The sequence below is a fragment of the Natator depressus genome, chromosome 2 (assembly GCF_965152275.1).
Source record: "Natator depressus isolate rNatDep1 chromosome 2, rNatDep2.hap1, whole genome shotgun sequence".
NCBI classification, from domain to species: Eukaryota; Metazoa; Chordata; order Testudines; family Cheloniidae; genus Natator; species Natator depressus.
This window is the reverse complement of record NC_134235.1, coordinates 165,704,870-165,727,356: the sequence shown is the minus strand read 5'-3', so window position 1 is coordinate 165,727,356 and position 22,487 is coordinate 165,704,870. Positions and strand designations below refer to the sequence as shown.

The 22,487-nt window shown below is 42.0% G+C and overlaps 1 protein-coding gene across 2 annotated transcripts in view; it reads left to right on the top strand.

Annotated features, from left to right (window-relative positions):
* ADCY1 (adenylate cyclase 1) overlaps positions 1–22,487 on the top strand; it is a 252,378-nt gene that overhangs the window by 66,344 nt on the left and 163,547 nt on the right. For both annotated transcript variants that reach the window (XM_074945261.1, XM_074945260.1), the window contains exon 2: positions 18,531–18,680. In XM_074945261.1, coding sequence (XP_074801362.1) covers positions 18,531–18,680 — 150 coding nt within the window. The remainder of the gene's footprint in view (positions 1–18,530; positions 18,681–22,487) is intronic.

Sequence of the window (22,487 nt, the reverse complement as noted above, 5' to 3'; positions counted from 1 at the left end):
CACTTCCGTACAGTCTATCTTAGACTACCTGCTCCATTTGAGGAACCAGAGCCTTGGACACTCTTCTATTACAGTGCATCTCACTGCCATCTCCACGTTTCACCCATCAATCCAGGGCCAGATGGTGTTTTCTCATGACATGATGGTCAGATTCTTGAGAGACGCTTCCCACAGGTACGGACTCCTGTCCCACAGTGGGATCTTAACTTGGTCCCTTTGAGCCACTGGGTTCCTGCTTTCCCACCTGTCATGGAAGGTCGCATTCCTAGTGGTGGTGACATTGGCAAGACGGGTCTCTGAAATTAAAGCCTTCACCTCAGGACCTCTGTACACGGTCTTCTACAAAGATAAGGTTCAGTTGTGGCCCCACCCGGCCTTCCTGCCAAAGATGGTCTCCACCTTCCATATGAACCAGGACATTTTCCTCCCGGTGTTCTGTCCCAGACCGCACAAGACCGGTGAGGAGAGGTGTCTTCCACCCTGGATGTCCGGAGGGCCTTGGCTTCCTACTTAGAACGTACCGAGCCTTTCCGAAAATCGACTCAACTCTTTATCACTAGAGCAGATAGGATGAAGGATCACCCAGTGTCCTCGCAGAGGATTTCCAATTGGATCACCTCATGCACAAGGACCTGTTACGACCTGGTGGGGGTTCTGCCGCTGCCGATTGTCAGAGCCCACTCGATGAGAGTGCAGGCATCTTTGGCAGCCTTCCTGGCACACATCCCTATCCAGGACATCTGTAGAGCTGCAACGTGTCCTCTGTTCACCTGTTTAACTCTCATTATGCCATCACACAGCAGGCCAGAGACGACGCTGGGTTCGGCAGAGCTGTGTTGCAATCTACACATCCGTGAAGTCCTACCCACCTCCAGGGGTACTGTTTTGGAGTCACCTAATATGGAATGGACATGAGCAAGCAGTAGAAGAAGAAAAGACAGTTACCTGTTTTGTAACTGGTGTTCTTCGAGATGTGTTGCTTATGTCCATTCCACAACCCCTTTCTTCCCCGCTGTCGGAGTTTCTGGCAAGAAGGAACTGAGGTGGGGGGAGCCGGTGGCGCCCCTTCTACCGTGCCACGCAGGCGCCATTCCAGAGGACACAAGAGCGGGTCCCCTACAGATACTGCTGAGGGAAAAACTTCTGACACCGGTGCATGTGGCAAGCACACACACCTAATATGGAATGGACATGAACAATACATCTCAAAGAACACCAGTTACGGAAAAGGTAACTGTTTTTTGTAAGGGCTACTCATGTAAGAGTTTTTGGGATAGACTGATTACGTTGAAAGGCTAACGGCATTACATTTTCAATGGAGCTGAGAGTGCTTATGTCCTCAGGGGATGCTGAGAACCTCACAGGATAGCACTCTGCCATTGGGAAAGTAAAGATTTCAAAGTGACATGACAGATTTTGAAAAAAACAAGTACTTTTTGTATTAAAAAAATAAAATAAAGACCATTATGAGAATTGTTTGTAAAATTTACAATGAAAGCTGATCTCTATTAACTGAAATTTATAACTGTGCAGAGTGGAATATAAACTAATATAACTGAGATTCTGCTATTTATTACAGGAATTTTTTTTTCATTTTATTCTCCTTCACACAAAGGGAAAAGGAAGAAAGGAAAGAAAAGGAAGGAGAGCTGTAGAGGGGATAAATACAGCCTACTGTGATATTTATATTTTGCTTGTGTTTTTAGAATTAAATATGTCTAGACCATAGATGTCCACACAGTTGTTATTAAGCCTTAATTTGAGGCTACCTATATCATTGCCGTAATCCGTTCGTCTTCTGTGGTATTGACTAATAATTTCCAGTGTTGTGATTGTCTTGATGCTATACTGATTGAGGAATTACTAAGTTACTTTTTAGATCATTCAGTAGGCACAGAAATTTTGGAAAGGATTGATAAAATTGATACATGAATTAGTGTTTAATGTATTCAATCTTTCAATGGGTAGCAAAGCTTTCACATGGAGTAATGATGACCTTGACTCATTTTTTGTATAATGTAATTCTTGTGTACATACAGAGAACTCCAACCTAATTAATGAATGGTACAGTGTTGCTTTATTTATTATATAACCTTTTTATTATCAGATCAAGCGGATTTGCAGTTAATGATTTGGCACCAGTCTTTGTGACTCAAACCATAGCATCATGGCCTGAAATTTGAGACATCCCAAATTAGTGGATTCTTTCGAAAAGATAGTCATAGGTTTTGCTATACTAGAAAAAAGCAAGGATCTAATTCTGTAGGCCTTATTGAGGCAAAATTTCTGTAGCTTTCAAGAATACTGACTTCAGTGGGAGTTTTGTCTGAATGAGATCTACAGAATCGACCTATAATTCCAATATCCTGCCTGCAACCATGGTTCCAGTGTAGTGCTGTATGTGAGGGTGTAGGGAATTGCTTCCTGAACTTGGTGTAAACAGGAACTGAAACAGGATCTTTAATTTCCTGTCTTAGTTTCATAACTATAAATAGCATCGTTAATAGTTATAAAATTTTCCAATTTTTTTTTTTACAGTCTAGTCATAGCAACTGACTCCATTAATTACCTCCTCTGGGAATGAAGCCACATGCTATGCGGATTAATTTCATTGGGTGCCCTCTTGCTCTCTAGTTATGGGACATGATAAGAAGTAGGGACCAATCTGTTTTTTATAGCCTTCATAATTCTTGATACCTCAGTTAAGTCCCATTCTTTTTACCAGGTTACACAATCCTTGTGTTTGCAATCTCTTGTAATATGCCATATATGAAAATACCACTCTCTCTCTTAACTACCTACATTCCCCTTTTTGTGACTGCTTCAGTCTCAGAAAAGTTGACCAGATTTTCAAAGTGAAAAACAGAGACGCCTGTCACATGTAGGAGGGAATGAGCCATGTGATCATTTAGGTGAGAGTCAGGGATCGATACAATGATGGCTTTTGGTAGCCGGGGGGCGGAGGGGAGAGAAAAGAGGGTAACCCCTCCATGTTCAGCCAAGCAACAGCTCTTCCAGACTCATTCATGGCCCCACTCTTGCCTTAAAAAATTAAAAGTGTAACACAGCACAGTAAAAGATGGCGATAATAGCATTTATCCTTCTGCACCCCTTTGTTTTCTCTCAGTTCAGACACATTGTGGCCTGTGCCTTTATTTTGTTAAATTTCCTCTCCTCCAGGTCATGCTTGAATTCTTCCTCTCCTGCTTTTTAACCATTATCCTCCCTCCCTCCTTGTTTTTCTCTTCTTTTAGTCTGTATGCTTTTGTTTACCCTTTCTTTGCCCATTCCTCCTACCTAATGGCACACTCATTCACTCTGAGTCCTCTGCCTTTCTCTTCCCAGACTCAGAACTGTCTCCCCCATTCCACATCCATCACTCAAGCTCTGAGGAGGGAAAACATGGATGTTGAATTGGTCAGCTGCTACAGCAGTCTGGATATGAAAGCAGTGCAGCTTAGCTATTGTGATACCTGGATCTTACCTCTGGGACCTGGGGAGGACAGTACCGCTTCTTCTCTCCCCCCTTCCCCGCACGGAGCAAGTGAGCAGGGAGGAGCTTGAGCATAGCAGATTGATGGCTCTGCATCATGCCCCTCACATGCACACACACCCCCAGTTAGGTACAGTTGGACCTGATTCCAGTGTTGCCAGCTCCTGTGATTATGTGAGAATCCCAGCTTTCATTTAAAAAAAAAAAAAATTTTTAGCCTCTCTGGTTAAAGAGAAAATCTTGAACATGTGAACCCTAACAGCTCACAAACAAGAAGGCAAATAACCAAAAGCAAAATCTGTACTTTAAAAAACAAAACAAAAAATCCTCACCATTTTTAAGTCAGTATCCTGAATGTTTGCAGCCCGACTCCTGATATTTTTAATGTTTGGCGATTGCGGTGCTATCATGCAGTTTTTTTCCAGAATAAACTTTATAACTAAATGGTGACGTTTAAAAAACAAAACAAAAATCTTTACAGAGTATAGGAAGATTGCAAAAGTCAAGAAAGAATTAATCAAATTCCCATGAAAGGAATATTTCTTGAAATTCATCCTGTTCATTTAAATGGCATGTTAGTCTCTGTAAGGCCCTGGTCCAGCACTTGTATCTGCATGGGTCTGATTGTGACTCTACCCATGTGGCCCCATTTGCAGAATCAGGACCTACATTTGTTCGTCACCCAGACCTTTTTATTAGTAGTATATGAAGATTAGGTTACAGTTAAATTAATTTCTGGTAAAAGTCCCTTAAAATCAGTGGAGTTACCCAAGAAATGTGTAACCTTTAATGTTTAGTCTTTTGCAGTCCTATGATTTCTATGAAGAATCTAATCCTCAACGGAAATATTTCTGTTTGTTTTGCTGCTAGGTCTCTGAAGTTAAAGACATTCTACAGCCCAAAGTTGCCACTCCCTCCCAAAAAATTAAAACAAAAATAAAAAGTATTATCTCTTATCTATGTGCCTACTTGTGAGTATCATCATCATAGTTTCTGAGCACCTGTGTGCCAATACGCTGTATGAATGTGTTCTCTTTTGAAAAATGATTTTAAATTATTTTTACTTATACTTTTAAGTCATTTTCTATACTTGACTTAAACTATCCTCCTCTATTTTCCAGGTTTAAATTACTGTTCAGCCACTTTGTCAGTATTAAAGCTCTCAAGTGCCAATGCTGACAGAAGAAGCAATACCTTAAATGATCCTGCAGAATGAAAATCTTATTATCTGTAGTGACAGCTCTTGCAAGTCATAAAGCACAACAGGAGAAAAGTAAACCGGCTAGTGTAATAAAACATGAAAATCAATGTTCGAGATAGTTTCCTCAAGGCAAACACTTTCATCTTTCGAGGACATTTGACCAAACCTAACATCATTCACTGATGGCTTCTGATATCTGCATGGGGGGTTGGGGAGGGGAAAGAGACCGAGAGAGAGTGAGAACAAGAGAACATTTGTCAGGACTAAGCAGTCTTTTTGGGGGAGAAAGAAACTGACTGAGACCAGTTTAATCCTAATGCAGTCATGCTGTCACTTAGCAATATGCAGGCAGTCAGAGCAATAGTGCATGTACTTTCCCTCCCTTTGTCTTTTTTTTTTTCCCCCAGACTGCCCTCATTCAGTTGGAAAGGGATCAGGTGTTTAGTCACTCAATTTAATTTGCGGGTGAGTTGTTAGAAGGACTCTCTATTTTTTTTGGCATTTATTTGGTGATCTTTTTTTTCTTTTAAGCATAAAATAAATGTGAAGCCAGGTGGTGTGTTTTTAAAATCTCTGTCAGACACAGACTGGGTAACAAGAAATGCACAAGTTGGAAAGGAGCGTTGTGTAGTGTTTAAAGCAGGGTACTGAGGCAGGATTTCTACTTTCCATTCGCAAATCTGCCACTACTTTAACCTTTTGGTACCTTGGTTTCCCAATCTGTAAAAATGTCTATAATCATTTTTAGGTAAATTAGAAGGACTCGAGATGTGGGTTCAATTCCTGTCTGTTCCGCAAACTTCCTATGGGACCTTGCACAAGTCACTTAATTCTTTGTGCCTCAGCAATAATTCTTGCTTTCACCTACCCTTCTTCTGTCTTGTTCAGTTAGATTGCACACTCCTTAAAAAAGTGCATGTTTATCTATGTTACCAAAGATCACCTAGCCCTGTGCTCTAGTTGTTTTGGCATAACTTAAACATACCACATTAATACTCAAATACAACTAAAACCCAGCAGTATAATTCAGTATATCCCACTATCAGCAAACTAACAAGTAAAAAAGCTCACATTGCTCTCCCTTGCAACAATTCTCTACTTTTACATTTCCTTTGCTAAACCTGCAAAATGTTGTCTATTGTAACTCCTTGCTTTTAAACACAACTTCTGAAAAATTCACAAACATGAGTTGAAATTTCCCAGCTTTGGTCTGTGGAAGGACTAAAATCCCTTTTGCTGTTTTGGTGCATAAGGCTGGAAAAAAAGCCAACCCATTTTTCACGCAGAGGCATTTTGATTGTACTTGTTACTAGACCTCAAGAATAAAGAGTTGCATTTTGAAACTTGAAATGGTATGGAGTATGCACTTAAGGCAGGTTTCAGAGTAGCAGCTGTGTTAGTCTGTATCCGCAAAAAGAACAGGCGTACTTGTGGCACCTTAGAGTAAATTTATTAAAGCATAAGCTTTCGTGGGCTACAGCCCACTTCATCGGATGCATAGAATGGAACATATAGTAAGAAGATATATACATATATACACATACAGAGAAGGTGGAAGTTGCCATACAAACTGTAAGAGGCTAATTAATTAAGATGAGCTATTATCAGCAGGAGAGAAAAACTTTTGTAGTGATAATCAAGATGGCCCATTTAGACAGTCTCTGATTTGCAAACACACAAATGCTTTAAACTTTACCCACACACAGAGCCATTCTCTTCATAGGCCAGAATGGGGCAACAGCCGCAGGCCCCGTGCTTTGGGGGGCCCCGTGCTTCAGGGGGACGTGGGGGCTAGGGTGGCCTGGGCGGTTAGCGTTAGCCTGGCGCCATCAGCAGGGGTCGGGCCGACCCCCACACTCACCGGCAGGAAGCGAAGCGACTCAGCCCGCTCCGCTCCGCCCCGGCTCCCGGTGTCACTTGGGGGGATGGGGCGGAAGTTGGAAAGAGGCGGGGCGGGGGCTTGGGGAAGGGGTGGAGTGAGGGCAGGGCGGGGGTTTGGGGAAGGGGTGGAGTGGGGGCGGCACCTGGGGCAGAGGGGGGTGTGTGTACCGGCCCCCGCAACCCCGTAGGGATGGCCCTGCCCAAACAAGCAGTAGTTAGTTGAAAGTCAAGACTATATCTGTATGTGAGTGTCTGTTTGCAGGATTCAGGTCACAACTTTGTAGATTTCACTGTGCCTAGAAGCAGTGATAACTCTTTTGTGACACTTCCTGATTTTCAGTAATAAGGCATTTACCTCCAATGTGCTCACACAGGCTACTCTGTATCCTTCCTCCTGCTGGAGCAGAAGCAGATATGGCTAGTGAATGAAGGAGCTGTGACTGGCTCCCTGATGGTCCACTGCTTTTATGCCCTCCACTGAGCAGATTTTGGCTCAGGAGAGAATATGGCGCAAAATCTAGACAATGCTTTCACATACTGAAGAGTGACTTCCTGCTTCTTTGGGAATTAATGATTTGAGAATATTTATAGTGTTTGCAGCCAGGGAGATGGTGCGCGAGACAGGAGCAATTGTTCAAATACGCTTGGCTCACTGTTCTGCCAGCATACAGCTCAATACAATGTTTGTCACACTTCCTGGGTAAGAAATGCCTGTCTTAAGCCATATTAAAGTCCCTGTTAAATGCGAGGAAAAGATTTAACTATAGTAATCACTATACAGGTTGATTTACTTGCTCAAACCGCTGTATCTAACTGAACTAGTGTCTTTCACTTGGACAAAACAGAACTTTCTTCTTCGGGTAGTGTCCCTATGAATGCACCACTGTAGCTGTCTGCATTCCTGCACCTCTAATCAGAGAATGTAGGTAGCCGTGTCCATTTGGCCCACACATGCGAACTGCCTCAATTCCTTCCCTACTGCAGAGCTCCTAGTTGAGATCTCCGAAGTGGAGGGGAGGAGGAGGGTGGATTGTGGAGCACCCATAGCGACACACATCTTGAAGAATCATTGTTGTTGCACAAGGTGAGTAAATTCCTCTTCTTCTTCGAGTAGTGTCCCTATGGGTGCTCCACTGTAGGTGACTTCACAGCTGTATCCCTCATGGAAGGCTGGGGCTTCAGAGTGGAGTCTGTTATTGACGTAGGATTGTGGAGCCAAAGATGGCATCCGAAGCTGAGTCCCGAATAATCGCATAGTGTTTGCGAAAGTATGGGCAGAGGCCCAGGTTGCTGCCCTGCAGATTTCTGAGATGGGGACATCTTTAACAAACGCAACCGCGGTAAGTAAGTGAACTGGACTGCTACTCGCTCTGTCTCAGGCCAAGGTTGAGAAGGAACTGAGGGCAGTTTGCCCACACGACGCTAGATAGCCTCGAGGCAGACCACAAGGGAGGAAGGGTGCATGTGCAGGCTGAATGGATTTTGCTACCTAAATTTTCCAGTTTAGAGATGCAGTGGGACAGACACAGCTATAGTGGAGCACCCATAGGGACACTAGTCAAAGAACCATTGTTACTGCACAAGGTGAGTAACTTCCTCATATACCAGGATAAGGTAGTGAAAGAATCCAAGACTGACACAGAACTGGGTACCAGGACCCCCCATTATAAACCTTAAAGAAAAAGGTAGATTTTTACACTGGAGGCCAGCCATTATCTCACAAACCTAATGAGAGAAACTGGACACTCCAAGTGTCAGTGAACCAAGAGCTGATAATGTCCATGAAGTCAGGTGACAATCAAGCTGGACAGTACCAATTGTAATACCAAACCTCTATTCTGAATATGTGGTCACCATTGAGGCAGGTAGGGGGCAATATGGCCAGCAACACAGCTGCTACCAGCCTATCAGGCCGTTTGTGCTGCACCAGGTAAAGACACAGTGCAGTTTACTCCCTCCCCAGAACAGTGGGGAAACTGGGAGATTGTTAGCCTCCAAGGCCTGGAGGCACAAAAAGAGTTAGGTGTTGTGACGCTGAGCATCACAGCACCTAGAAAATCACTGGAATACACAAAGCCAGAGGTGGACCTCAGACTCCCTATCCAAGCTTGAGGAGAGATGTGTGCCATAGAATACAATTCACCAAAGCCAGCATTGCTGGGGAGTTGCCTACGTTAACCAACAGGAGATGCTGACCAGAGTAGGGTGTGTTAAGCCCCACTCCAGTCACAGAGATAGCTGCCTTGGGCTGGGCTGCAGGGAGGTGACAGTGCTGCTAATGATTTATAGCCAGGGACCTTCTTTGGAGTGAAGTGCCTATGCTGTTTTTGCAAGAAGTGGTGGTGGAGGGCAAGGGAGGAAGACCTCCTTCATAACCTTTAGCCAGTGGTCGGGGTACTCACTTGGGATAAGAGTTCAAGTCCTCCCTCCATCTGAGGGGAAGGAGATCTGCCGCCTCTCGGGTGAGGGCCTAACCACTGGGCTGTGGGATAATCTGACGCGGGGGCTCCATTGGTCTCTCCTGTTGAAGCTTTTCCACTGTGGATAAATAGAGTCACTGGAGCAGGAGTACTGGACCATTGGATTCTGCCATCCTTGGTGAGTAGTCTAATCACCATGCTACACGATTGTTCTCGCGGTCATTTTCTCTCTCTCTAAGGCCCAATGAGTCTTTCGTTATTTATCCACAGTGGGACAGCTTTAATAGGAAAGATTTATGGAGCCCACGGCCTGAAAAGTGGCAAATCTCTGTTTAAATCCCTTCTACCACTCAGATGGAGGAGGAACTTGAGCTAGGGGTCTCCCATATCCCCAGACAAGCATCTTGACCACTGAGTGAGGTCCTTCCCCTGACTATTCTTTGTGAACTTGCCTGAGGGGCCTTATCTGGTAGGTGTGTTCAGAGGGCGCCTACTGGAGTGGGCCCCACACACGGCTTGGGCAGTTGAACAACTGTCTTCCTGCTTTGTGTATCACTCTGAGGCTTAGGCAGGAGATGGGTGTCTGGACATCTATAGGGAACCAGTGGTGTGCATGCGCAAAGGCAAAAACATAGTCACTGAGGGAACTTTTACTGAAAAAATGTAGTGAGTGACTTTAGGCACCTACAGAGTTCAGTGAGAATTTTGTAGGTAGCATTGGTGCCTAAAAGTGGGACTTAAGTCTGGGTTTTAGGTGCCTAAGTACATTTGTGGATCTAGGCCCAAGTGACAGTCTCCCTTCCTAGGCTATTCCACAGGCAGTACAATGTTCTCTCCCTTGCTCAGGGCAGATCTGAACTGAAGCCATGGTCTATCCCTGTACCTCTGTAGAATAAGAACTGCAGGCTCAGGAAGCAATGCTTACCCACCTAGAGCAATATAGAGCCCTAGTGAAGCTGATTGTATGTCAGTTCTCACAACCATGCAAGGGGCGTCTGAAACATAGATGCAGTAAAATTGTTCAGTAAAAAATGCTTAAAACATCCATTCACCTAACAACTCTACCTCCACCAAAAGCTTCAAAAATAGCTTGGAAAACATATTATTTGAAGACATTATTTTTAAGTATGTTTTAATTACCGTGGCTTTCTTAGAAAATCTTTCAACTTTTAAATGAGTTGTTGCACAGGGACAAGCCTCGGAGGTGGTCAAAGGACTAAGTGGTTGCATTTAATACATGCAAACAAATGTTAAGACAGCAATGCTGTCTATTTTACTATAATTGTCAAAACCCACTTCATGTAGCCTGTATTGCACTACATCAGTGGTGGGCAACTTGCAGCCCGCGGGCCATATGCGGCCCATCAGGGTAATCCACTGGCGGCAGTTTGTTTACATTTGCATGGCCACCTTTATGTTCCCCGCGCCAGTGGGAGCTGCGGAAAGTAGCGTGGGCCGTAGGGACATGCTGGCCGCTGCTTCCCACAGCTCTCATTGGCCGCGGGCGACCATGCAAATGTAAATAAACTGTCTGGCAGGCCGCAGGTTGCCCACCACTGCATTACATAGTGTGACAGATAGAGGCTGTGATTTTCCCATTTTGATGGGAAGCAAGCAGGGACCAATTGGTACTGCCTTTAACAGAACTTTAACAAGTAATGAAAGCAATTGTGCATAAATAGAAAAAGGTATGCTGGCCATAATTTCTGTGGAAATGGCAGCAAACCATTCTAGTGACACCTTGTATATTGATTTGTGTGAAAAAGAAACCGTACTTTTTGTGTAGGATTTGATAGTTATTCAGGCTGGACAGAAATAATTACAATGTCAAAAAAAACCCCACCCTGTAAAAAGACTATAGAAACGCTAAATAGTTTATTATTATTTATTTATCCTTATGGATTACCTGAGAAGTGACATCCAATAATGAACCCCAATATGAGCAAGAGGATCCAGCAGTTTCTTGGGGAAGTGGATAGGACCAACCCCTGTCCATTCCTTCCCTTACATGTAACATTTGCAAGAAACTCCAGAAAGGGAACTTCCCCAAGCTTTCCTCCCCCGTAGCCCATTCCTGCAGGTTTTTCACAGAAGGGGAGTGATTTGGCCTTATAATTATAGTAAAGGGATATGTTCTGCTCAGAACACTCATATTCAGAATTCTCACCTATGTTAAGGTGGTGGGAATGTAACATTTTAGGCATCTAATACAACATTGCCACTAAGTGAGAGTGCTGAATTTCAAAATCATTAGTATAATGTTATGGTTTTCAATAATAACCACCATTATCTGAATTTCTCACTATATCGTTACAAAGCAAAGGGAGAGAGGTGTTAAACTAGGTTCTTAGAATTGCCAGTCTTGTTCTGAGGCGCGGGAAATGCCTTTGACTTTTCTTCAAATATTGCTATCCGTCCATTGTAGTCCCTGCACAATTTTTTTTAAAATTTGCACTTGGATAAGACCTGACTACACGTATGGAACTATGGTTGGTATTTAACTTCAGTATGGCTGAGTAAGTGCCGATAAGAGAACAAGAAAAATAATCCATTAAAATATTATGAGTTCAGAATCCAGTGAGTGAGATCTAGAGTATGTCGGGATGGGTAAGAAATTAGCTTGAAATGGAAGCAAATTGGCATTTTATTTTTTTGGTTTTGTTTTGGTTTTTTATAGATGGGACTTTGCAGGCCACTTCTGGACTTGGCAACAGCTTATAGCATTCCAAGTAGAGCTAGGCCAACTATTCCTAATAAACAGTGTCCGCACTGCACTCTTTGCAATCTTTGGAATGTTATGACTGAACAAGCTTCAGCCTGTGAGTTGCTTGCAAAATGTCTGTTGTGATTATTCCTTCCTATATTTCATCTGCAGAATTCTATATTTGAGCTGCAGTTTAGGTTTTAATATTAGAATGTAGGTTTGTCCCCTAGGACACATGCCTTTTTTTTTTTATTTCTCCACACTTTGATCAGGTGACTGAAACTTTTAACTGCCTGCTGTTTCCTTGTGAAATGAATTTCATTTTGCCATGAAACAACTTTTTGTTCATGGTGAAGTGAACCCTGGCTACAGCCTGAAATTTGCTTTCCATGAACGTGTGTATGCTTAAAGAAAACGTTTGTGTAACTTGTTCATGTAATACAAAAAAGGGGTAGTAACTGTTCAGTACTAAATTTTATTTAGAATTGTAAATAGTTACAAGGGTCAAAACGTTCAAAATTAGAAACCTCAAGTTAATCTCATAAGCCATAGTTAAGCACCTAAATAAGAAGCTTGCTGCGCACCTAGCAGTTAGTGGGTGGTCCTCACTTTTAAAAATGAGGCCAAATGTTTAGATGCTTATATATTAAAACTGGTTGGGAAATGAAATTTTTTATTTATTTTCATTGACATTTTGGGGAGGCGTTCTTGAAAATCTGAAAACCAAAATATTTTCAATTTTTTAGTTTAAATCTGAAAAAAAAAATGGTTTTCAGTTGCTAAAAAAAAACCAAAAAAAAGTGTTTGAAAAAAAAACAAAACAATGAAAGCCCTTATGAAAATAGAAATATATTTAATCTCCCTGTACTATATGCCTTAAGTGAAAGAAAAAAAGTAAACATATTAAGTGCATTCCTCAAAGCTCTCTTCCTCCCCACAAAAATCTTCTTTTGGTTTTAGTAGTAATAAGATGTAGGACTTGATGGCGCTTGACGATAATCCTTTGTTTTCATCGTACATCTTTCATCTAAAAATTTCCAGTATTATATACAATGCTGAGACTTACATTTTTAAAACTGTGCTCATGAGCTATGTGCACCCTGGTCAAATACACATGCACACAGAAATGAGTGTATGTGCAAATCTTTGACTTACATGTGCAGATCATGCATTGTGCATGTGCACTTCCTAAAAATATGGCACATAAAGGCTGTCTTGCCTACGGTCACCTGCAGGGTCGTTGAAATATCCACGATGGCTAGTCCCCTACTAGGCCACATTACAACCATTTACTTTCCTCTTGAATATGAAAAGGAAGAAGAAAGAGTGATCAGCACAAAAGCACAAGATCTGCTTAATAACTGGCATAATCCAAGAGAAAAATAAAATAGCAAGAATAAGGGAAGGCTTTTTCAAACTGGGAATAAATGTTAAATCTATAGATCATCTGTTTGGCTGGACTTTACTGGTACCAGGGAGTGCTGTTTGGGAAGCAGTTATGAACTAAAGGAACACTGTCAGCACTCTGCTCCTGTGTGTGATGACACTTCGGCACAAGGAGGTAGCAGATGTAGTAATTAAGTGTTCTCAAGAGGCTGTAAAATGAGCTGATTAGGTGAATTACTAGACCTAGCAAAGCCACATCAGGATCAAGAGGCAATCATGCATCGGGAAATATTAGAATTGACGGCATCTTGAAATTCTCTTCTACGCTGTCTGTCATGTGCGGTAAATAAAGGAGGTGCTCTAATGTTAACATATCCCATGAAAGGAAAAAGAAAAATATTTGACACTCTTGTTTAAAATGCTGATAAAACCTTGTTCATTTGCTTGTTGATCATTTACATCCTCTCTAATTCTCACACACAAAAAGCCACAGTCTTGTCTCACTTTTCAGCAAAGATTCAATGGTATTGTGCTATAGTGTTAACATTAAGGCCATGTCTCTATTATGGGGAGTATACCAGTGTCGCTACAGCATAGCCCCATAGTGTAGATGCAGTCTTCACATTTATCCATCAGTATAAGAACACCATCTCCACTAGTGACAGTAGTGAAGACGATGAACGCATTCTTCTGTCAACCTGGTTACGTACACAGTAAGTTGGCATGCCTACATCTCTCAGGGTTGTGGATTATTCGCATCCCAGAGCAACGTAGCTATGTCAGCCTAAATTTAAGTGTAGACCAGGCCTAAAACTCATTTAAGTAAGACTCTTATTACCAATGTTCTGTGTAGCCTGTTGCTCTTTCATGGATGCGTGAGTTATAATGGAAAATGTATTGCCTGTAGTAAAAATGATGATATTTTTCATCCATACGTCTCAAAGTATTTTACAAGAGTGAGTGAATGTTATTGTCCTAGTTTTACAAACAGGGTAATTGAGGCACAGAAAGGATAAGTTATTTGCCCCCATGTCACTCAACAAGTCAATGAAAAGAACTGGGAATACCACTCAGTTTCTCCGATTACTAGTTTTTGCTCTTTCAGCTGGCCACAGATGCCTAAGAATCCACAAGAACTGGACCAGCATTTTCTGCAGATCTTGGCCTTCTACTAGAGCTGCTGACAGCAACCCCTCACTATTCCATTCTGCTGCATCCCCACCTCCCACAGGACAATGTGACAGCTCATGAACAGCTGTGCCACTGTGAGAGTGACTCAAGTAACTGATATTTGCAATTAAGGCCTCATCCAGAGAATGCCAAGCATCTGCAACTGCCATTGCAATCAGTCTTCAATCCTATATGAGATCACAACCTTGACTTTCTCATTCAGAGAGCAAAATCTCATTTGATTTGGGGCTCTCGTTTTAAAAACTGTTCCACAGTGATTTACATCCCTCATTTACTTTTAGTCTATTCCAGCTGTGTACTTTAAGATCCTTCCCTATTAGAGCCATTACATAGGAGGTCCTTTGAGTAATCAAGAAACCATTTTAGCATTTGTGATTTCTCAGGTTTGTGTCATGTACCAGGTTATAGTCCAGTGGGAAGGGCTGGTTGTCAAAACCTCAAAGGTTTTTCAATCAAAAACAGAAAATGGTTTTCAGGAAGGAATTTACTGCGGAACTTGTTATTCCAGCTAGTGGGTAACCTGGTTATGAACGGCATCAGTTATTTACAGTAGAACCACAGAGTTATGAACCGCTTGGGAATGGAGGTTGTTCGTAACTCTGAAATGTTCGTAACTCTGAACAAAACGTTATGGTTCTTTCAAAAGTTTACAAATGAACATTGACTTAATAAAGCTTTGAAACTGTACTATGCAGAAGAAAAATGCTGCTTTCCCTTCATTTTTTTTTTAATAGTTTACATTTAACGCAGTACTGTACTGTATTTCTTTTTTGGGGGGTTTTTTGGGGAGGGGGCTCTGCTGCTGCCTGATTATGTGCTTCTGGTTCCAAATGAGGTGTGTGGTTGACTGGCCAGTTCGTAACTCTGAGGGTCTACTGTATTAAGAAAACATGCAAAACCAAAAGCTTCTTTGCAATTTATTGTCACATTAAGTAAACAAAAAAGCATTGTTTCTTTTTAAGCAAATAGAAAATACCACCTTTTTGCTATTCACAGAATATATGCCCCTTATTACACTAGATGGTATTATTATGTATTTATTTGAATTACTGTAGAAGGTAGGGGCCCTAGTCATGGACCAGGACACTGTTGTGCTAGGCGCTGTACAAACACAGAACAAAAAGACTGTCCCTTCCCCAAACAGCTTAGCATCTTATGAGCAAGGATTTAAACGACGACTTTTGGACATCACTAGTGGTTTTCTTTCTGAGGCTTCAATTTCTGGGTGCCCAACCCAAGACCCCTTTTAAAAGCATTGAATTTTCAAACTTCCCTCAGCACTTTCTGAAAATTAGGACCCTTTAAGGTATCTCAAGTGGGGGACCCACAAATTCAGACACCTAAAGTCACTAGTCATTTTTAAGACTCTTGGTCTAATTTTGACCTCTTGCTTGAGTCCACCTAGTTGGCAAAAGTCATTTCATTATTGGCTTTAATTCTGAAAACCCTACTAACCTTTCCTACGTCATATGTCAGATAGTGTATGTATATTTGGACCACAAAATGGCATACATCCAAGAAATCAACAGTGAAAGAAATATACACCATTTGCAGTCAGAAAAATAAATAAGTTAGAGGTCCTTGTGAGGGGAGGGAGAGAATATTATATCAGGAGACAATCTACCCGTCTTTCTTTTCTCACATTCTTAATTCCGTGACTTTTACTTGCTTTATCGCTTTTCCTGATTCCCTGCAGGCCAACGCTTACAGCTAAGCCTCTGTTTTATCGTGCACTGCTCAAAACTTTGTCAGAAAATGACTTACACTGCTGCGTTTGAAAGTGGCTGCATGATTGCAACGACCCACCTACTGGTTGCTCAGGGTCCAGATGATCACCAAAGTTTGAGTGAAATCATAATGACAGCCCTGGAACAGCTGAAAGATTGTTAAAATATATGCTCTTTTACTACTTCTAATAGAAGGCCAAGAAATTGAATAAACTTTTTTTATTCCATCTAAAAACAATTATTCAGCTCCCATCTCACTGTAATATCAATATCCAAAGAAGAATATTAGGTTTTGACACCATTTGATAACACAGTCATGTTGCTAGAACCACTTCTGAGCAAAGTCATGCAATTTGCATTGTCCATAGTAGTTCTGATTGTTCATTCTATGGTCTTTGATAGCTGCCTCCAGACTTGACTGCCATTGGACCAGCACAAATCAGCTTTACAACACACTGGTATTGCAATAGTCACAACCATTAGATCATGCAGAGTGTATGATAAAATGTAGACATTTGGTGATAGTGGCACCATTCATGCCTCTAAAAATCAGGCTCCATTGAAGTTTCTGTTGTACATTTTCAATGGCTTTTATTTGTGCTGAAATTTGATAACACCATGAACAGCTTTCTATTACAATACGAGAACAGAGACATCTCTCTATGCCCTCTATATCTCTAAATAACATTCACATTTTTTTCATCTTCAAAGTGCTGTACAAGCAGTAACTCATCCCCATGATCTGGATATATAATTAAATGTTTATCACCATTTTATAGATGTGAACATGGAGGGAGAGAGGCCATATATTTTCTTGCCCAAGGCCATAGAGAATCTTGTGCCTGTGTAAAGAAGGCAACCTAAGACTCAGCTTCATTCCTTCCTCTCTCAAGAAGGGGCTGTAAGTACTTCTGTTCTGATCTTGGGGCAATGTCATTTTGACAATCGCTCTAAAGAAAAAGGAAGCCAGCACTTAATATTTTAAAGCCAAGGAGGAAATCAGTAGCAAAGTGAGGTCTCCTGTAGACACAAAACTGGAGCTGTAGGGGCACAGACTGTTGTGATGATGTTTTGCAGTTCATCTTTGTTTCTCACTAGGGTAGAATGGAATTACTCATATCCTTAAAATTGCAGATATGCTTAAGTGCTTTGCTGGAGCAGGGCGTCACTTCTTAATTCAGCTCAAGACCCAATGGGATGAATCTAAGGTTGTACTTCATACAATAGGGCCTTGTTTTGGATTAACACATATTTTTGTTACCATTCTTTCCTAGTAGAAGTGCAGTTTTCAATGTGAAATTTGTATACTGTCTAGCTCAGGGGTCTCAAACACGCAGCCCGTGGGGTTATTTTCTGTGGCCCGCCAGTTCCCTGCGGCACCCCCGTGCACCCACCGCCCCCCCCCCCCCCAGCATTTACCTAGAGCGGCTCCGGCCCGGCACGCACCGGGGGCAGAGCAGGCTCCCTGCCTGCCTTCCCTGCCCCCGCACCACACCGGGAAGCGGCTGGGACTTGGGGGAGGGGGGACCCAGGGGTCTGTGTGTTGCTCTGGCTGCTCCTCCAAGGAGATTTCAGGGAAGGGATTGGAATGGGGGAAGGGAGGGGGTGGGAAGAGGCAGGGCAGGGGCAAGGCCTCACAGAAGGGGTGGAGTGGGGGCGGAACCAGGGCAGCAGGGGTGGGGTGGTCAGTGGTGCGGCCCTCGGGCCAATGTACTAGTCTTCATGTGGCCCTCGTGGTCATTTGAGTTTGAGACCCCTGGTCTAGCTAGTCCATTTCCTCCTGTCTTCAGTATTTTGGTAGGGACTGATCCTGCCGAGTGCCTCTTACAACACACTGAGTGTCCTCAACTCCTGCCAAGGTCAATGGGATTTGAAGGCACTCAGCATGTTGTAGGAGGCACTCAGCGCACTGCAGGATCATTATGTCAATAATCTCTAGAACAGACGTTCAAAACCACACAATATGATTGCTAACGGCACAGACGCAGGCCAGGCAGCCTAGTGCATGAGGTACTGAAGAGGGACTTAGGGTAACTGTGTTCAATTCTTGGTTCAACCACAGATTTCCTGTGTGATTGTGAGCAACTCAGTTAATCTCTCTGTGCCTCAGTTCCCCATCTTTTAAAATTGGCATAATACTTTCCTACCTCACAGCGATGTTGTGAGGCTAAAATCTGTTATTGATTTGTGAGGTGATGGTGGTGAGGGTCATATTGGTACATAGACAGATTTGCCAATGACTTAATGAAAGACCTAATGATGAACAAAAATAATAATAAGTCACAGGTCATCTTAAGAGAAGGTACATTTAGCAAATTAAAAGTTGTAGACTATGATGTATGCCTGCCTAGATGCATGACAGCTGGTATCGTTGCTTCTATACTGTTGTAATACAGGAAAGTGTTTCACCAATGTAGTCTATAGGGCCGGATTTTAAATATTCACTTTTTCATTCATGAGTAGTAATGTGAAAAAAAATCTGCATATTAAAATATTTTTGTCTTTTTTTCTTCTTCTTCCCTTACAGCTCATGGCCAATGCTATCCTGTTTGTCAGTGTAAATTTGTATGGGATCTTTGTGAGGATTTTGACGGAAAGGGCTCAGAGAAAGGCGTTCCTTCAGGCCAGGAACTGCATAGAAGACAGGCTAAAGCTGGAGGATGAAAATGAAAAACAGGTCAGTTTAAAAGCACTCTTGCTTTATCTCTTCTTTCTTTGGTATCATTATAGATACATGCACTGTAAGTTGAGAGACTAATTCATGAGGAAAGGTCTTTAATTACCTTATTGCCAGGGGAGTTTCTCTGCTTCGCATTTTACTCTTGATCTGCCACAAAAACACAGCATGCAGGAGCATCCACATAGTTATCATTAGCTCAAGCACCAAAATGGAAAATTTCTAGGCCGGGGAGAAAGGTAACATTTTAGACTATATAGAAATCATATTTTTATTTGCATGTGGAATGTAAGGTGGATTTTAGACATCCTGTACAAATCTCTCTTCGCCTAGGTGTATGTCTGCACCTCCTATTAATATTAATGAGCGTTATGGTAAAAACACACTTTACAGGGAGAACAGACTCCAGTGTTGCAGCAAAACAGTTTGGACCACAATCCATCCCTCCACTCGTTTAAAAATAATACTGGTTTTAGTATATTTCACTTAAAACTATAGCAATCAGCCTTCCACGCTGACATAGAAATAAGGTACGATAAGGAAAATCACTGCAGCAAAACTCATTATCGCTTACTTGAGGCCTGATCCAAATCCAGCTGCAGTCAGTCTTTCTGTTGACTTCAGTGGATTTTGGATCAGGTCTTTGTTGTGGTACACTGTTCACAGTCTATGATGAATATGCAGAGCCTTTTCTTTAAACAACTTTGGATAGTTGGGTAAAATGGGACTTAGACCAAGGAGTGGTTTGGATCCTAGGTTTGGTTTTGTGAAACAAAATCCGCTCTGGTGAGATTTTGCAAAATCAGGTCTTCCCCCAATCCTGTAATTGTCTATCTCCTTTTGTAACACAGCCCAAAACAGGGACCATAGATCATAGAAATGCAGGGCTGTAAGGGACCTCGAGAGGTCATCTAGTCCACCCCCTGTGCTCAGGCAGGATCAAGTACACCTAGATCATCCCTGACTGGTGTTTCCCCAACCCGTTCTGAAAAACCTCCAATGTTGGGGATTCCACAGCCTCCCTTGAAAGCCTATTCCAGAGCTTAACTACCCTTATAGTTAGAAAGTGTTTCCTAATATCAAACATAATCTCTTGCTGCAGATTAAACCAATTACTACTTGTCCTTCTTTCAGTGGACATGGAGAACAACTGATCGCCAACATCTTTATAACAGTCCTTCGCATATTTGAAGATTTATTATCAGGCCCTATGTCAGTCTTCTTTTCTTAGGACTAAACATGCCTTTTTTTTTTTTTTAAAGTGTGTTCTTGATAGGTAGGGCCCTACCAAATTCACGGTCCATTATGATTAATTTCGCAGCCATAGGATTTTAAAATTGGTAAATTTCACGTTTTCAGATGTTTAAATCTGAAATTTCATAGTGTTGTAACCTTTGGGGCCCCAACCCAAAAGGGGATTGTGGGGAGGTCGCAAACCTGTTGTAGGGAGATCAAGGAATTGCCACCCTCACGTCTGTGCTGCCTTCAAAGCTGGACTCTGAAGGCAGCAACCATGGAGCTTCCTGCAGCCAGAGGAGGTTCCCGGAGGTGGAGGTGGGTCTGAGCTCTGCCCGAGAGTGGCTGTAAAGGGGTGGACAAGTCCTGTGTCTCCCCAGCCCAGCCGGAGCTAGGAGACCCCTGGCTGGGGCGCTCCTAGCAGCAGGGGGAGATCGGATTTCACCGGGAAGGGCTTATTTCACAGTCTGTGACGCATTTTTCGTGGCCGTAAAATTGGTAGGGCCCTACTCATAGGACCGGTTTTCTAAACCTTTTGTCATTTTTTGTTTCTCTCCTCTGAACTCTCTCCAATTTGTCCACATCTTTCCTGAAGCGTGGTGCCCAGAATTGGACACAGCACTCCAGCTGAGGTGTTACCACTGCTAAGTAGAGCGGGACAATTACCTCTCATCTCTTACATACGACACTGCTGTTAATACATCCCAGAATGATATTAGCCTTTTTGCAAATTCATCATTTTGTTGATTCATATTCAACTTGTGGTCTATTATAACCCTCAGCAGTACTACCATCTAGCCAGTTATTCTCCATTTTGTAGCTGTGCATTTGATTGTTCTTTCCTAAGTGAAGTACTTTGCACTTTTTATTGAATTTCATCTAATTGATTTCAGATCAATTCTCCTTTTTTTTCCAAAGTCGTTTTCAATTCTAATCCTATTCTCCACATGGTACATCTATGGCTAGAAGAGTATGGCCCCTGTGAGACCCCACTAGATATGGCCTCCCAGTTTGACAGTGAACCACTGATAACAACTCTTTGAGTACAGTCTTTCAACCACTTGTGCCACCCATCTGATAGTAATTTCATCTAGACCACATTTTCCTAGTTTGCTTATGAGAATATCATGTGGAACTGTGTCAAGAGTCTTACTAAAATCAAGGTATATCAAGTCTACTCCTTGCCCCTTTCCTCTAGGCCAGTAACCCTGAAGGAAATTAAGTTGGTTTGACATTATTTGCTCTTGAAAAATCCATGCTGGCTATTCCATATAACCCAATTATCCTCTAGGTGCTTACAAATTGTTCTAGAAATACCTGTTCCTGATTTGGTGATTTATAGTAGACCCCTACCATAAAGCCACCCTTATTTCCCCCCCTTTTTATCTTTACCTGGAGACTTTTGACTGGTCTTTCTCTCATCTGTTTCTGGACCTCAGAACAAGTGTATATATTCTTGCTGGTTAATATAATGTCTCTTCCCTCTTTTCCTTCCTGTCCTTCCTGAAAAAGCTATACCACTCTATACCAATATTCCAGTCATGAGACTTAGCCCACCAAGTCTTGATGATGCTACTTAAGTCATAATTTAGCGTATGTACTAATACTTCCAGTGCTTCTGTTCATTCCCCATACTCCTTGCATAGCCATAGATAGATGTACCGTGTGCATATGTATTTATATAACACATACATAGATACCTCTGACTTCCTTGCCTTTGAACTTTGGGAGTCTGGATAAAAAGTAACCTTTATTCAAATCACTCTTTTTGTTTTGGTTATGATTAAACCCAATTGACAAGGGAGCAGATTTTCCAAGTGCATGGCATTTAGGCACCCAAATCACAATGATATTCAGTGGGACTTAGATACCTAACTTTTATTTCTGCCTTTTGAAAATCTACTTCTGTGTTCTCAAACCAAAGCACCGTTTGTTTTGCCCATCTCTAGTTATTTGAAATATGTCTTTGATACCTATCTGTAAAAAAGCAAAGAAGCAAACGCCTCCCCAAAAACAACAGACAAAAGAGAGGCACTTTGCACAATTTTTAAAAGTAAGATACCCGTGATAAACATTTTTCTAATCCAATATGCAAGTACACCAGTACACTGAGTACCTTACATTCTTCACTTTAATACATTGGCAGATATTCCTTTATGCAGTACAATATGCAGTGGTGAAAAGCACTGATTTACCAATATACAGTACCTTCAAACAACTTTTGGTGACTTCCACTCCTGCTCTTAAACTAAATAACACTTCTAAAACAGGGAGGGGGGAACCCCATCCCCCTCCCTCCAAAACCCCACCAAGACCTGATTACAAGCTACAATAGGTTATCAGGCCATTATGGCCTAATGCAGCACAAGTTTCCAGTTGATAACACTCTGAGGCCTATTTATCATGCAATTTAGTCCCACTGAGAACTCTAGGGCTGTTGAAAAGTGGAGAGGTGGGGATAAATTACATCAGTGAACTACTTGGGCATCTATAATCATCCTGGTAACTTCATTTGGTGAAATACAAATATTAAATGTAAAAAAGGAAAAGTACTGATATTTTTAATCCGTT